General features: G+C 41.1%; 1 protein-coding gene across 1 annotated transcript; it reads right to left on the reverse strand.

The window, feature by feature from the left end:
- Nucleotides 1–1,075: 1,075 nt before the first annotated feature.
- Nucleotides 1,076–15,426, reverse strand: stard15 (StAR-related lipid transfer (START) domain containing 15; the record flags this gene model as incomplete). Its single annotated transcript, XM_080525094.1, has 6 exons — nt 1,076–1,291; nt 1,666–1,718; nt 5,221–5,338; nt 5,614–5,717; nt 6,465–6,612; nt 15,280–15,426. 6 exons carry the CDS (start codon nt 15,424–15,426, stop codon nt 1,076–1,078), a joined length of 786 nt encoding a protein of 261 aa, XP_080381220.1.
- Between the last annotated feature and the right edge of the window lie 3,284 nt (nt 15,427–18,710).

Raw genomic sequence — 18,710 nt, forward strand, 5'->3', positions numbered from 1 at the left:
AAAGCCACTCGTATATCTGAAGGTGTAAAATGGAGGAGACAACTTCTCTTTATTTGACATATGCTGATATGAATGTGTTACACTTCTGAAAACATTATCACTGTGTAGTACACAGGTTATGTTTGGAGAAAAAAAAAGAATAACTTTATTAATAAGGAACAAATATCTTATATTCAGTAAAATACCAAATACCAAAAATGCCTGCGTAAATGACATTTTAACTGCACGTTTCCATGACCCCTGAGGTTATTATTACTACTGAGGGTTACTGACTTCTTTTTCAGGACACAGAGGAAATTAAATCGTCTCCCACCCACGTTTTTTGCCATGCTGCCATCGTCCCACTGGGACTGTGATTAGATGCTTCAGTAGGCCAATGTACAAAAGCACATTTGTCTTTGTGCATATGGTAATTTATTTCCTAACAAACTGACACATTCCATTGTTTTACCACTCAATGCTTCCGGAACCTGAGGGAGGGGGGGGGGGGGGGGGGGGGAGGGTCCAATGTTTCCCACTAGGAGGCGCTGCATACCTGTAATAGTACACGTCATCTTTGTGGTTGCTACCATAGGTCCACCTCACTTCAAATGAAAGCTAATTAGTCAAATCACATATTAAGATGAAAAGGAAAATGTAAGGACAATGACTCAAAATGGATGTTCGTTAAAGACAGTTACCACAAACCATTTGTACAGTAGCTTTCACATTACTATTGGAAATACCAAGTGACACCAACCAAAGCTGGTTTTAGGTGTAATAATACAAGTTATCAAAAAGATATTTTTTTAAAGCCCAAACCAGCTTATATATTTAACTTTTTGGAAAAAAAATCCCAATTTGTCATGCTCTTAGAAGATATCCTGTTAAAACACTCTTATGTTGAATATTATTATTATTGACTGAATTATTATCTACTAAATGCAATAAAACATTCTAGTGAGGGTCAAAAGTTGCAGATCAAATTATAGTCGTACATGTGTACATACACTCTCTCACACACACACACACACACACTCCAACACACGCACACACAACACACCCATTTATGTACAGACAGTCAATGAATGAAAAGCTAGGTCTCCTCGTCATCACTGTGGTGTGCTTTCTCCTCACTTAGGCCGCTCTCATCAATGTTTTCCAGTGAATCGGCTCTCTGTAACGTCAGATCAGCGACGTTGATACACTGGAGGGTGTTCTGCTCTGGGTACATCCAGGGCTTCAGGTTGGGGTTGTGCTTCCGTTTCCACTCTGGATACTTCACGCAAGCCTTGTAGATCTTTTTCATTGCCTGAAAAAAAATCACACATATTTCATGTTTAAAACGTAGCAACCCAAAGACACTCTGTTTAATGTATGTTGTCTACTCTAGGCTCATTCAGCCAGTTAGGAAAGATGTTTAAAGGCACTGTATTCTTAAAGGTTATAGTTTAATTTCAAGTGCATTACTCCACATGTTGAATATGCTAGTGGTTTTGGAATCACAACAGTCAAAGTGAATTTGTAACTTGTGTGTACTTCCTGATGCCACTAGATGGCAGCAGAGCTAGCTATTCATTTCACTTTGCCCAATTGAGGGTTGGAACATGGAACTTTTTTTTTTAACTAACCTAACCTAACTCTCTCTAGTTAAAATATGTTCTATCTTGACAGTCTGTATATTACCTTTGGTGCTACAAATTGAGAGACTCTGTTCACCACCCACTTTGGAAGGGAACCTGCAATAAAAAAATAAAAATAAAGTGTATTGTATACACACAACAAATGGAGCTATGCACACACGTCTGAAAACCTGAAGCTCATGGATCAGTTCCATTGTTTTCACTCAAATAGAAATTCTAAATCACATTTGCAAAACCCTAAGCACAAATCGCATCATTTAGCACACTTGGTCTCACTCACTGTTCAAACTCAATTGGCAAAACACTTCAATCATGTGTCAGAGAATAACAAAGGCCTCAGGTGACCTCTACTGTGTTGGGGGGGAGTTGTGTCTCTCAGAACTTTAACAATGCTGCTGGAAACTATACGTTGACAGTATGACTCTGGGAAACTGGCTTGAGAGTTTATCCCAAATGGAGCTCGTTGGATAGACAAATGTGCATTGTATCCAATTCTGAATGATTGTGTCAATGCAATATTTATATGATATATTCACAGTGTTGTATTACAATGTGGCAACAGTCTTTATATTTTATGTAGAATAACATTTCAAATTATTTTGGGACCAAAGCCCCTAAACTTTAAAAAAGGACAAAAAGGAAACAATTTCTACACAGTTTGATATATTTGAATATGTAACATGGCCTCATGAAGCCAAAACATATATAAACAGCATTTTGATGGTAGTGTTTTAAATTTAGCACACCTGTGTTTAATTGATGCTCTTTAAAAGACATTCATATGACACACGCAGCTATCGTTTTGGTAGAAAGAATCCGTTTTGAGGAGAGATTTTAGAGTTTTGACGATAGGAAATACATTTCCTGAAACGTATTTCCTGGATTTGGGAAAAACTGTAATGTCTTCCATTGTTATACTCATGGCTTACTGAGCCAGCTGTGCGGAACTTCTGGGATTCCAACATCATCATCATCATCATCAAACCCCTGTAGGCTACCGTACGCTGCTCTTAAAGGGACAGTTCACTGCAAAAGTTTGTCATACGCTTTCAGACATTAAAAGTTGTCTTATATCAAGATGAGTCCCCACTCCTATGCTACATGTTGTGTAGATCCATCCAATTAAAAGAAAGAAATGCAAATAGACCCTAACCCATATTTGCTGGTATACCTACCAGGGTTTCCGTTAACCGGTAATTCCCGGACTTTGTCCGGTATTTTTTTTTGAAGTCCGACAAATTGAAAACTCGTCGGACATAAATGTCCGGTGAAAATAATTCCCTCTAAGCACAATTTGAATACAATTCGCTAAAGTTCACATTCTGATTCCTTCTATTTTAAAAAAGACGAATATATAGGCTATGTATTTATTTTATTATGATATGATTTGACACCGGCATGATGATGACTCCTAATGTGTAGGCTGCCTATGCGAAACAGCGGTTGTTTCCGGTGTGCGCTATAACTCGTGCACAATCGAGTCGAGGCAGAGAGGAGGATAGCGATGTTTCTCTCTGTGATAGTGTGATTATGCAAGCCTTTTCTGAAAGGGATGAGAACCCGATTGTTTCAGCTTCTCCCAGGGAGAAAGTGGTAGAGTTACCATCCTCCCCGAGTCCTACCATACCATCCGCTGACAGCCTATCTCTGCCTGTAACCGGCGAGCGATTGCGTGTCGCTCAAGTAGCTGATCAGTCATTAAACAAATGTTTTTTACATGCAGCTAGTGAGGAATCTGAAATAGGGGGCAACGTAGTTTATTTCCTTAACGATGGGATATTAATGCGTAAATGGTCTCCTCCTAATGCAAATGGTTGTGAGTGGAATACTGTAAAACAAGTGGTTGTGCCTGTGGGTTATAGACAACAGGTGTTATCTGTAGCACATGAGAGCCAGTGGTCAGGACATTTAGGTATAACTAAAACTTATCAGCTGATATTGAAACATTTCTTTTGGCCCGGACTGAAGGCGGATGTTGCCAAGCACTGCCGCTGTTGCCATACTTGTCAGATGGCGGGTAAGCCTAATCAATCCATTCCACCCGCACCATTGCATCCCATTCCTGCTATAGGGGAGCCATTTGAACGTGTAATAATTGATTGTGTTGGACCTTTGCCTAGGACTAAAAGTGGAAGTCAGTATTTGCTCACTATTATGTGCGCTGCTACTCGTTTTCCCGAAGCTGTTCCGTTGCGTAACATATCAGCCAGCTCAGTGGTGAAAGCTTTAACAACGTTTTTTTCCACATTCGGTCTTCCTCTTGTTATACAATCTGACCAGGGCACTAACTTTCAGTCTAAGCTTTTCAAACAAGCCCTAAGAACGTTAGGGGTACGATGTCACGCCAGAAGCCTACATGCTTGCACTGTTCAATAAAATGTTATACATCTAGACATTGTGGTATTTCTTTATATACGTATCCCAGCCTGCCTATTGTTTCTCAATAAACAGTTATGTTCTCCTCATTGACATACTCCCGAGTCCGATTAAGTATGATTTGACAGGCAGCTAAACGAAATGCCTTCCCAACCAGCGAGACCTGGTTATAGAAATGACATTGTTTTATTGATAAAAAAAAGGGTAAAACTGGAAAGAGAAAATAGAAAACTCACATTAATCCCAAACAATTTAACAAACTTCAGTTAACGTAATGTGGAGTCTGTTCATTGATCGATGCTGTCTGTTCAGTTCCCAGTGAGGCGCCCGTTCAGCGCTGGACATAATGGCATAGCGCGCATGCGAATCATGTTATATTATTATATATTATATAGCTCGCATCTAATCGTATCGGATGAGAAATAGACATTAAATGGCATATATAGGCCGCTACACAACAGTAATCACCGCGACAAACAGCTATATTAGTTTTTTTTTTAAAAATATTTTAATATGATGACCGGAATATATCACGTTTGTCCGGTAAATCGAAATCTTCCCGGACACGATGTCCGGCGGCAATTTTTTCTAACGGAAACCCTGATACCTACTGTAGTCTATTATTTTGTTTGTGTGTTAATTATTCCTTACAGTTTTTCCGTTGATCAATGCAACGGAAAGCATTAATTATCAATGTGATAGCTCGGAGCGGCATGGAGAAGTGTGACATCAGCAAATGTATAAAACATGTCTCGCAGTCCCGGTGGGGGGGGCATCAAAGAGCATCCGGACCCCTCACACTCAAGGCCAGAATTAGTTGAAGTACTGTGAGGTGGGGGCCTACGAGGATTAATGATGACAAGAGATGAAAAGTGTAGCAGAATGCAGAGGGGGGACTCTTAACTACAGTTAAGGCACCTTGAACATCTTGGATATACGGTACACGTATACAAGGGAGCATTTGAAACATGATCTTGTCGCTGTTTGATCCTCTAAGGCACATGTTTATGTACACAGAGAGATATTTCAACAAGACTCTTTCAGGGGAGTGAATTAAGGGAGTTGCGGCAAAACTGCGCTGGTATTACATTAACAGTTGACTGTGTTCTCATCCCCAAACACACAGTGATCCGTTTGTTTACATACAGTGTTGCCCAGCATAGAGCTACACTGTAACATTATGTATATCATTTTGGACATACGGTATACCACTCATGTTTACCTTTTGGATCAACCTGGGTTAGATAGTAGAGCGTGCAGCAGTTTGCTCCATTGGACTGGATCAGGTACCCAGTTAGCAGTGAAACGGCTCTCACATAGTCCTTTTTGGCTGGATGTTGCTGGAAAGGAAAACCATTAGAATTAGCGCATTATTCGCTAATCATGGGATGACAACTAAACCATACACAGTTTAAACGATACTACTAGGTTTGGACCTCTCTTAATGACCCACGCCATGTCTGTTTACAGTTAAAACATGCGCCTCGCGTGGGTGGATGACCCACTGGCCAAGCCTCTAGCGGTGCTTCCTGACTTTGAGTCTTCCAAACATACCGTACTAATGGCGTCTATTCTACAGTATTCACAGCCAGCAGTGTGTGCAGAGCAGACATACCGGATGTTTGACAGAGTAGTTGATGATCAAGTAGTCGTTGCCAAGAGGGAGCCAGGATCGCATTGTCACAAAGTCCCGGTTCTTCAAGGGAGTTGGACATTTCCCTAAAAAGAAGATGGATGATTTAGTGGACACATTAAGCTGTTTCCATTTTCATAGCATTATTATTTTTGGTATTTCCTTTATCTCTTAATGAAAAGGGCAAGGAATAACATTGAAGCTCAATCATTTATAGCATAGACAAAAGATTCTAGCAGTCCTTTATTGCGTGTTTAACATACTGGCACACTATACTATGGCATTTGTTGTGTTTATATTGGGTACAGTACACTACTTGGAATGTAATATATTGTGTAATAAAACACATCAAACAAATGAGGACTGTGGGATGGGAGGACATGGAAGTCTCCATAAATCTCTAATGTTGCCTCTCTGTGGGATGCTGTATCACAGGCCTGGCCAGGCTCGCCTCACCACCATAACTCTTCATATGCTGGCCAGATCATTACTGAGGAAAGCTCTCCACATGAGAAAAGCCGCCGCCATAAATTAGTTTCTTATTGATTCCCTGCACTGCTTTGCTGTACTGTAGAATTAGTAGATATTACAGTGTTATAGTGAGTTACAGTTTTGTTCCTCTGTACTCCTTTGACCTTGACAACCAGACTGCTTACAGTATACACACACGCACGCATTCACACACACACACACACACTTCAAGTGCTAGGATGACATCCCCATCTCTAATGAGACACATATGCCATGTCCTGCTACTGATGCTATTGTTTACATGTCTTGAATATTAATTGAATTCTAGGAGGCGGCTTATCAATAAAGAATGTGACACTCACAGGAGTAATATCCTACGTCCGCGTTGACAGTGAGCCTCCCGATATCGTAGGTGTCAATCATGTTGCTGTCCCACTTCTTCCTGTAACTTGTGTCGTGAAGGACGTCGTACAAGGTCTCCGCCGTGACATCCTTGCACACTATTCTCATCTAAAAGGAACAACAAAGAGAAGAAGGTTACATTTCAGTATTGGATTGATGATTCTGACACCAAGGAAGAACATAATACTATGAATGGTGTCAATTCTTTGCATTACCCTTCTAGTTCGATTTAGTGTAACTGAGCTCGTGCCTCTAAAACCCGGGCCACGCCGCGGGTGTCACCCTCAGTAGTGCGTGTGCGTTTCATTTCGGCGCCCATGTTAGTATAGCGAGTTAGAGCAGCCGCACAGCATATTGTCATTATACCAGCAATATACACTACAATGTTGTAATGTAGCCTACTATGTCTCAATGTCTTCTCTCTCTCTCACTCACTCACTCACTCACTCACTCACTCACTCACTCACTCACTCACTCACTCACTCACTCACTCACTCACTCACTCACTCACTCACTCACTCACTCACTCACTCACTCACTCACTCACTCACTCACTCACTCACTCACTCACTCACTCACTCACTCACTCACTCACTCACTCACTCACTCACGCACTCACTCAACAAGGGTAAACTCAATGTACAAAGATAGGGCTGGCAGATAGGGCTGGCAGAAGCAGCATCGCAGTAGAGTCGCAGCAGTTCCGCCACGCACATGCACTGCTATGACCATGGCGGTGTATTTGAGCCATAAAGCATTAACTCACCTACAGTACAGTACAAACAGTGATGTCTAGAACAATGTGGGACATACAGTACTATGAACAAGAGAATGGACAAACACTTTTTCAGAAGCGTTATGTTATGCTGGTTACACATTGGTATTTGGCATGTTAGGTTAAGTACCGTATAGATCATTTCGTTTTAGAGAAAACTGCTGTATGAAGCCAACCTTCAACCAGTGGAGGCAGAAACCGGAGGACACGCTTATTGTAATGCATAGTAACACGTGTTTTCTGCCATTCCTCATTCCATTCCCACCATTACAATGAGCCGTCCTCAGATGTCTACCTCCACCAGTATTGTCTGACTTCAAATGACTTCCAAGAGGGAATGCGACACACCACCATTACGTTCAACTGATGTGTAGAGATGGTTGGATGGGTTACCTCCAGTGCAGCCCTATAATGTATACAAAAACATTCCAATAATCAGACAAAAATCCGCTACATGAAAGTATTGGTCTAATCAGCCATATTCAAATGATTGCCTTAGAGCCATTAAATGGAACCTCTATTTTGGTTCAGTTATTTTCTTGGAGGGGATTGTTACTTTGAGGTTTTAATCATATGGATTTGAACGGTCTAACCCTAACCCTTTTTGCAAGGACATCATATTACATTACTGTGGAAATAATTGGATTTCACCCTGGCTGTGATGCATCAGTGAGAGGGAGTATAAACAATATATACTGTCTAGTGAAACAGAACATATACAATACTGCACAATAGCAGTGTGGGATATTTGCCCTCCAGACATTCCCTCCATTTTGGTTTGCGAGATGAAAGACTGAAGGGCTTCCTGCTTGCTACGATGTAGGTGTTTGTATAGAATCATGAAAGAGTTGCTATAGAGTTGAAAACGTTTCCTCAATCTCTTCATTGCCTTTGTTCATGTGAATTGAAGCTCTGATGATGACTAATTTCAAGTTAGTCAAGAACATCTTCAGTGGGAGAGTGTTTGATTTGGATGATGATGTGACGGACAAAGGACTTGCTGAGTGATGAATGGACAAAAACTGAATTTACAATAGACTGAATGATTGAATGACGTCTTTCCACTTCAAATCATACAAGATTGTTTTATTTTCGGTGGACTGTATATATACTGTATATATATATATATATATATATATATATATATATATATATATATATATATATAACTTAATGTACTTCTATGTCAAGTGCAATGCGATCAGACATTGAGTAGGTCAGTGTAGCAAACGCTCCATGTAACTCAATCAGCAGAGCCCTGGCGTTAGCTGAATCATTCATGACCCCCCCCGTCCAACCCCAGCCTCAACAGTTGCCTCCCCATTTCCACTGAGTTCCTTGGAACCGACGCTTGTTTAGACCCCTCTGAATGGAATGTCGTCAATGCCTGCGAACACTAAATTATTCAGAGCAAGAAGCGCATCATTGCCCCAGAAAGCTCATTCATTATTAAGAGAGGTCTATCATCTCTTTTTGTCAATGTTCTAAATGTCTAAATAATTTTCCTATTCAGCAATTAAACCACCCAAAACAAATCCTGATGTCCTTGTCTTTTCCCCTGTTCTTACCCCAATCCACCCCACATCCCCCTCATTGACCTCACATTTGCAACGGGGTCAACTGAAGTTCTTTCAGAAATGGTTCTTCCCCTTTAGTCCTTAGGGGACGACTCAGGTTTCCTCATTGCTGCTAACCATTACAACAGTTTTCCGCTCTTAATTTTTCAGGACGTCTCATTGGGACACCTCACCTCAGAGACCCACCTTTTCCTTTCTGACACTAAAGCAAAAGAGGCTTCTGCAGTTGCACGGTCCGTGAACTTCTAGTCTTATGTCCAGCCTAGCTGCCATTCACAGACAGCAGAATATGGCATAATGTCTGTGTGATGGATTTTCTATTCCCCCCCTAAGGACTCTAGTTTGAGGAACATCTTGTTTGGACCACAGCTTAACCTAATCACTATACAGTGCTTAGAAATTGTAGGAGGAACCTCCTGAACTATGATACAGTATGATACAACTAGGCTATCGTTAACACTTTACGTTAAGTAAACCCCTGTACCTATGTTGTAACTCTGTAATTATATTTGTAACAGCATTGTATTAAATGTACAGTATATAGATTTGAGCTTTAAAATAGTGCTCAATGGTCATGATAAATCACTAGCGATCCAGGAATCACAGGAGATGATAAACAATGTTCAGTGGTGCTGTTTCGGTCCAAACAAAGTACTTTCCAAAATCTGTCGTGGTTGGGCATTAGCCTTTTGTACCCTTCATATTTCATGCACACTTTTTCTGCTATTAGCATTTTTTTTGTGTTGCCCAAAAAACCCATTTGTAATTTCTCTGAAATTTTAGTAATGAAGTTGAGCAGGTTATGTTATTATTACACAAGTGGAATAAGGACTGTTTAAAAACACAAATTGCTTAACTCCATATGCTATGTAATTACCTAATGATTATGTGATACAGAAATTACAGTGTCACTACACAGGTATAGGGGCACCTTAATATAGACTATTACCCAACTGTCAACTGTAGACAGTCAAATTAGAAATTAAATAAGGTTAGATTCTGTCACTGAAGAGTATCTCATATTATTAGTATCTTTTGAGCAATTAATCTCGGGATCGGAATTGATAAGATGTTATTGATATAACGATTCCATTATCGATTCTGCTTATCGGTTCGATTCTTTATCGATTCCTGATCAATTTTCTGTGTGAAAAGAATAGGCCTACACAGGTTTTCAGCGTCAACACAGCTGTTTTATTATCTCAAGTCTCTGAACACAGTGCTGAGTGTATAATATCTGAACATAACAGAACATAAATAAAATGAGTGTGAGCAGCTGGCTGTAGCAACAGTCTGTCTGCCATCATCTAAAATGGATGAAATTTGAGAATATTTGTACAGCACTCGTTTTCATTTAGGGTTAGGGTTAGTAATAATAATGCAAAATAGTGTACATTGACCTGTTAATTCATGTTATCGTTACACTTACTGCTGAAAACTGTCAGTGTTTTTTTCTTAGAAACAATAGCGCATATGAGTTTAGCATCTGACAAGCATAAACGGTTGTGCTTTAAGCAGCAAGCACATCAAAAGACAAGCTTAATAATAAACACATATTTGTAAAAACGTTTGTAAATACACTATGGAAATCTGCTCTGGGGGCCATTCCACTAAAGGTGGCTTAGTATATCGGCGATATAAATAAATGCGGCGATCAGGCAACTCGAGATTGGAATTCAAGCCTCAGGTGATTCCTTGAACGAGGATCAGCCTTGTGTCATCAGTGTTCACAGAAGACAGGCTTACAAATCTTCGATATGGGCGCGTGCACGCAGACATAAAGAGCCCCGAAGAGTCGATCTGTCGAAATGAAGATACTCCACTCTGCAGGGGTACTACATTTGCGCAGCATTCCCGAATTATTGATCTTTATGAAGATGGAAAAATAAGATGTAAAATAGTGCAATACTGCCGCAATTAACAAGGCGAGGGAAATGGTTTGGCAAGAAATTGCTGACCGATTAAATGCGTAGGTCATACTAGCCCCAGTTATTGTTATATGTTCATATTTTAATAAATGAATATTACTACTGTGGTGATATCAGCAGCAGGCTACAAACCGTCATATCGCCACAATGGCCTAGTGGTATCGACCGCTGCCATAGGATTTATTCATCATTTTTAGACATGGTTCGAATCCCTCTTCAGACCCACTTTTTACTGCATTTCGTTGTCTGAATCTAATCTAAAATATCATCTAAAATATAGTAATAGTAAGTATATAGGCTATAAAATGATGGTGCAGGCTAATTTACAAGAACTGACACGATTACAATGGTGTTTAAAGCCTTTCTGCGTAAATTATGTTCTTAAACTAGACCCTGGATTTGGCATAGATTATTTTTTCTTACGATTACTGATGGATAGATGATTCACTTAGACAGAGATATATATATATGTTGTAAATCGATTTGCATGAAGGCTTTGGTTAAATGTAAAAAAAAAAGGACTTAGTCAAGTCTCGAACACGCAACCTTTGGAACCGACGCTGGCTGCCTTAACCACTACGCCAGCCAGACGCTGAGATGACAGCAATGCAAGTTGACATAATTACTTTTTTTTTTTACACTCTTTTATTTATTGATCTATCACACTTTCAAAATATCAAGTTATCTATCGATCGATCACACTTTCAAAATATCAAATTATCTATCTATCACACAGTCAACCTATCCATCTCGTGTGAAGTGGGAACTAATATTTCCTAAAAGAGGAACTGTCGTTCGGGATGTAGTTTCCGCCTGGGAGCCTTTTTTGACGCGCGTCTTACTATAGCCAGTGTTTTAGCCTGGTCCCGACCAGGCTAATTATATCTGACTCAGAAGGAGCTCAACCAAGCAGCGAATTATTTGAGCCACATTGATGGAACCGAACGCAAGCTAACATTATCGAGGCTTACAACTTTATCGAGGCTTAGAACTTTATCGAGCTTCGTGGAATAGGCCCCAGGTTTCAACATCAGAGCACTCTGAAATCAGTTAATTAAAAGTCTTACAAAAACTAACTGTAAACATGGTGGACACCAACGATAACATTACCATCATTTCACTGGCGACCAACAATTTTACGTTATCGTGTTAACATTAACGTTAGCTTTCTATTGCTAACTGTAGTGATGTTGACAGTAGATACTAGTTAACTAACGCATTGCCATTTTCATCTTTTAAAATTCATTCAAATGAACGTTAATTCATCCCATGTATAAACATGATTATTACCTGTTTTGTTATATGTAAATGCATGTTGTTGAATAATCCTCTCTAAAGTACCAATCCAGGGTCCCTAGGACTTTTCTAAGCAAGATTTTTTTATGGAAAAAACATTTCAGCTAAATGTAATACAGCCTATTCTTTTAGCCAGCTTGCCAGGTTAAAATTAACTGTGGCCATGTTCTGTTAAAGGTAAAAAAACACGACTTGCTCCGACATTTTTAGATTGGAATTTTCAGACGCTCCGACAACTGTCAGCGCGTGCACAAAACATGCCGGCATTGATAAGAGGAATCGCTAACCTCTGAGACGTACGATTCAGATGCGTTGAACAATTTGTTAATGGTTCTTAACTGGAACCGGTTCTCGATTCCCATCCCTAACTGGGACTAATTACACCAACACTTCACCTTTACAACCTCATTCACTGAACATGAAATGTGAAGACTGAATATGAGGCTCTGATTCATTTCCATAGTCGCATACTCATTAGTCTAATAACTGCTCTCAACAAGCCTCTCTGCAAGGTGTGAAAACTCTGCAGTTATCTTGTTGTAGGAACACAGCAGTGGAGTCTGGTGGAGGTACAAATCGGAGGACAGCCTCATTGTAATGCATGGAACCGAATGAAGACTGGTATATATTGAGAATCATGAAACACGGGACGTGATGTTATACTGTCCATTGTGCCAATGGATGGTACGCACATGAGGTTTGCCTTGATGTTGAGAGTGGCATGGGAGCTGTATCTCAGACATGGGAAGGATGTTAAATTTAAATTTCGGGACACATCGTCAGTAGAGTACCTTTGAATCATGGGGTGCTTCGGCCTTTTCAACACTAGACACCCTCATCTAAGGCGGCCAGCTACAGGGTGATCAAGCCTGAGCTTGTGTCCCATGCCCAATCATGAGAATTGCCTGGTTGTTTAAATGGCGCAGCCCACAGGACTATGCAAGGCAGGGGTGTCCTCTTCCCTGAGTCAGGCTTAGAGCTGACCGCATACCTTGTTCACCCTCCTCCTGGAGGGTTCTGACCTGGGTTCTCAAGTGGGAGTGGGGGTAGGGGGGGATTAGTGAGCGGGTCATGTTGCTGTTCTTTGAGCCCAGCAAGGGTCCTTCCGCTTGATCCATATCCACTGGCTGCTTCTTTCGGCCGCTTCAGAGAGTGATCTAATTGTCTGTCGCAGAGCCTGTCCATGGATGCCAAGGTCTTTCAGCAGCCTAATGGTGGAAGAAGCCACGAAACCTCTGCATCCCACTTCACCCGGATAGACTTTTGCCTTCCATCCTCGTTGTTGAGCGTCTGCTGCCAGTTCTGTGTAGCGCAGTTTCTTGCGCTCATAGGCCTCTTCAGCTGAATTCTCCCACGGGACTGTGAGCTCTATGATGTAAACAGACTTCAGTGAAGGGGACCAGAGTCTGGTCTAAGGGTGGTGGCTGCAATCTCAGGTGGAAAGATTAGTTGCTGACCAATATCGACTAGCATCTTCCAATCCCGGGCCATGGCTAGCTGTCCAGCTTCTGGTTTGGTTGGAGGATGGTTGGACTTTTTCTGTCCCTCTCGGATGAATGTTGGTGCCGTGATGGAATTGGTTGCTTTCAAGGGCAAGGAGTTGGTGGTATTCCTCTTGCTCTCAAGAGCTGCTGCCAGGCTCTTGAGGACCTGGTTGTGCCTCCAGGTGTAGCGGCCTTGTGTGAGGCTGGTCTTACAACCGGACAAGATGTGTTTGAGAGTCGCTGGAGTTGGGCAGAGGGCACAGGTTGGGTCCTCACCATACCACTGGTGAAGGTTTTTTGGAGATGGGAGCACATCATAGGTAGCTCTGATGATGAAGCTGATGTTGCTTGCCTCCATTCCCCAGAGCTCCCTCCAGCTGAGCTTTCTCCTTTCCAGACCTTCCCACCTCATCCATTGTCCCTGCTTTGCAAGAGAGACGGCCTTCGCGCTTCTTTCAGCCTCCTCCTGACGGCGCACCTCCTCGACCACCATTAAATATTATGATATAATATGATATAATATTTTATATATTACAAGATATAAATATTGATACCTCATTCCATTCCATGCATTACAATGGGCACATCCTCCCATTTCTACCTCTACCAACCTCCGCTGGAACACAGGGTACTCTGCAGCACACACCACCACCCCATCAGTTTCTCATTGAACTGAGTGCCATTCGTATTAAAATGGTTAAAAGACCAGTTGCCTCTGTAATAACTCATGGCTGACTGCATTTTTGGGCACTAGCGCCTTACCAAGGAAAAGCAATTGCTTTAACCCTAATAATAATAATTTATAATTCATTGCATTTACATAACGCCATTCTAGACACCCAAAGCACTCACATTGTAAAGAGGAGAATTAGGCCTACAATGTGTAACACCCACTTGGAAATATAGAAACATATTCTAATATGCAAATACTTTAATTTAAACACATTTATGACTCTCATGTGAACCTTTCATTCTATGTACATGCTCTTGTCCTGGCCCTGTTGTTCTAAAGGGTTTCTCTGCACAATGTTATCCAAAGCAACTTACAATATGTATTTGTCTAAAGTAACTGAATCAAATATACATCAATATGTAAAACTTGCTTGATCCGTTTCATGTTAAAGTTACCCTGGTAAACCTGCTTCTCCAGTCTAGCCAAATCTGTAGACCAGATGACACACGAAAGATAGGCTAACCCTTAGATGCAATGTCACTAATGACAATTTGCTCATTGAGCAGTGATATGTTGAGCACGTTGATATTTGTAATGAGAACCATAGTGAACAAGTATCAAAGCAGGCTACATGAAAGGCATTTTAAGTAGTTAATGAGTCAGTGTGTAGCTTAATTAACGAGTGTTTAACACATCTGTTTGCAAGAAACCGTTTGCAAGAAACAGGGTTTACTTATTACTAAGAGCTGCTTAAAAGCAGCAATCAAAAGTTACGTTTGTTTACTGCAGCTAAACTAAAAAAATATTAGAATTAAACAAAAACATGATAGCCTACCTACTGTAATATTATATATTGTGTTATTGGCTGTAATGAATCTGATCTGATCGTTAAACAAATTATATACAGAAATTGGGCTCTCTCTCACTCTCTATGTTCCCACCTTCAGACCCCCCTCCGCCCTCCGCAGTGCAGTGCTCAGCACCCCTGTGCGCCAGAGACACCTCGACGCTCTCGGATTCCTACAGAGACAGACACACTTGCCTTGAGTTTCTGGACAGTTTTGCATTCTTCCTCGCTGCACCACACGGTCGTAGATCCCTTGTTGTAGCGGGCGGTCCATCCATTGTGGTTCTCGCATTGCTCCTTGAAAGAGATGAAATCCGTATCATCCGGAATCTGGACAGGCATTTTCTTGAACCCTTTGCTGCAGTGTGGCACTGGTACAAATTGAATCAGCTAGAGACTGACGAAAGACGAAAGAGCACAGTTAATCCCCTTTTGCATTCGCTCTCCGGATTCTGTGTCACGCTCCGACTGCAGTGCTGACTTCGTTGTCGGTGTCACACAAAGTGCTAGTTATTCTTTTTCTTTAGGTTCCAAGAAAACGCGTAGAAACGATTTATGTTTGAGCAATGACTAGTTGACAAGTTGTAGCAGCAGTCCCGCTTTATACTAGTATCTACCTTCAGCAGGTGTTTCGCTTGCGGTTCCCTCTCTCTGTCACTCGTTACAGTGACGGACTGCAAATAAATAGGTAAGGAGTCACGTTACCGATATCTCGTTTTCAGGTGAGGTAGTCTACAGTGTACACGACCTCGCATGTAGTCAGACTGACAGATGAACAACAGATCAGGTGTCATACGGAGCGGTTTTCCGTGGCTAGGCTGTTGTCTCTCTAATTGCCAACCGGTGGGGGTGTTGAAAAGCGCAAGATCACAGCAGTTCCGTTTGCCCTCCTCCTGCACATACCAAGACTGGGCACTTTTATTGTGAATTATAGGAGACCGGGGTGCAATTGTACCAATGTTTGCAATTACTCTGAGACCGCTCAGTCGAGACCACTCTTTTATATAGGCTAGGCCTATATAAGATAATTTGGTTAAGATAATTAGGTTCACAGCGATGTGTAATACAATACATTTCCACAATACAATCCCAAGGCTATCAAAATATAGATTGTCGTATAATTCGTACGATCTCAAAGTTTAAATAACTCGTTTTCGTCTTAAAGCTGCTTGATTTAAAGGAAATGTATTGTGTTACACTGTCGCTCTGAACCTAACAGTCATGACAAACCTCATGTGCTATCAAGACACAAAAACATTGACACATGTCAATCATATCAATGATTAGCCAACAATTATCATCAATATATTGATTTGGATTCTTGAATATCAAAACTGGAAGGTATTGAAAACTTACAGGTGGTGGGAAAAGTTACATTTACCCCTCAAAAACATTTTTTTCCAATAAAACCTGCGGGTGAGATATTTTACTAACTGCAGTGTGTCCAGTGCATTTTATTGTCCAATGGGTCAAATCATATGTTAATTGTGTACTGTAGATTCAGTAATCCTCTTAAGACAACCAATGATGAGTGAGTGAAGTTCAGCATTTCTGGGATGTGCAGTGGGGTGCAAAAATGTGGACACCCCTGGTTTAAATGTCTGTTACAATTAATCTCCAAGTGATTGAAACCAAACCTGAACACTAAATGCTACAAAGTTAAACATGACACCTTTCTGCAAATGTTGAAGCAAGGTTTCTTTTTATTTTCATTTTTCAGAGTTTTTAAAATGATAAAAAAGGAAAAGGGCCCTGTGCAAAAGTTTGGGAACCCTTTTGGATTATCCTTTGTTACCTTTAGAGAAGATGATTACTAAGGCCCAGACCAAGGGGATTTACTCTTTAGGGCTTCAATGAGTCAGGTGAATAGGGTTGAACTATATTCCGAAGTAACTCCATGCCTTCTAAAATATCTGACTGTGGTGGCTGTTGTGTCTGGTATTAAAAACCATGAGTTCCTCTAAACAGTTGTCCAAGGATGTCAGAATCAAGATAGTTCACTTCCACCATCAAGGAGAAGGCTACAAAAAACTTTTGCAACATTTCAATCTACCCATTTCCACTGTCAGAAACATAATTAGAAAATGGAAAATAAACGGAACAATTGAAGTCAAGGCAAGATCTGGAAGACGAAGACAAATTTCAGATAGAATAGCCCGAGATCTGGTGATATTGGCTCAGAAGAACCCAAACATCACTGCAAAAGAACTGCAAAAAAGAGTAGCAGACACCGGTCTAGTTGTTCACAGGACAACAATACAGCGTACCTTAAACAACAAAGACCTACATGGCAGAGTTAGGTGCAGGAAGCATTTGCAAGCTGTTATAGTTGCCCGAAGAGGAGTTTTGCACAAGGCTTTTTTCCTGGTTTTATTATTTTTAAATTGTAAAAAGTAAACAAATCTTGCTTCAAAATGTGATGAAATGTGTCATGTTTAACTACGTACCATTTAGAGGTTAAGTTTGCTTCTTTTCACTTAGATATTAATTGTAATTAATTTTGACTAGGGGTGCCCACATTTTTGCACCCCACTGTACTCTCAGTTTGCGCTGAAGCCACTTTTCTTTGCCACTTTCATTTGTATTGTACCAACTGGAGTGAAACAAAAATATCAAATTATGATTTCAGGATATAGGCTACCAGAAGAGGGCACTCATCTACAGTTTGAGTACCATCATGACTGTGTGTGTGTGTGTGTGTGTGTGTGTGTGTGTGTGTGTGTGTGTGTGTGTGTGTGTGTGTGTGTGTGCGTGCGTGCGTGCGTGCGTGTGTGCGTGCGTGCGTGCGTGCGTGCGTGCGTGCGTGCGTGTATGTGTGTGTGTGAACACCTGTGGACATCCATGGACCCATCCATGGACCCAACCTGCCTTGTGTCAACAGTCCAAGCTGATGGAGGTGGTTTAGTGGTGTGGGGAATGCTCACACTTGCCTGTTAATACCAATCAATCATCGCTTGAATGCCACAGCCTGTTTGAGTATTGTTGCTGACCATGTGCATCCCTACATGGCCACAATGTACCCATCTTCTAATGACTACTTCCATCCTGATAATGCACCATGTCACAAAGCAAAAGTCGTCTCAAACTGGTTTCATGAACACGACAATGAGTTCAATGTACTTCAGTGGTCTTCCCAGTCACCGGATCTGAATCCAGTAGAACACCTTTGGGATGTGATAGAATGGGAGAATGCCACAAAGAATTGAGGCTGTTTTGAAAGCAGGGAGGACCTACCCAATATTAGTATAGTGTTCCTAATAAAGTGTCCAGTGAGTGTATGTTTGTGTACGTATGTGCAATTCAGGGTACCAACATTTTCAATCAGACATTAAGTAACATAGTTTGCCGCATAAGCTTTTGAAAAGCTGTTCAACTATGTCAAAATACTAGGAGGGGATACATCCAACGCTGTTACCACCAACACAATTCACTGGATGCTTGAAATAACATGGTACAGAGCCCCTGGCATTTTTGCCGCTGACCCGTGTCACCTCGAGACATCTGCCTAGTAACCTGACCCACCTACAAGCACAAAGCTACACTTGTGCTATAGCGATTACACTCAAAATATACATCACTACCTGGACAGACAACACAAGGGGAGGCAGGGGAGGTGGAGGCAGAAA

Source organism: Nansenia antarctica (assembly GCF_963989245.1).
Source record: "Nansenia antarctica genome assembly, chromosome: 3".
Lineage (NCBI taxonomy): Eukaryota > Metazoa > Chordata > Actinopteri > Argentiniformes > Microstomatidae > Nansenia > Nansenia antarctica.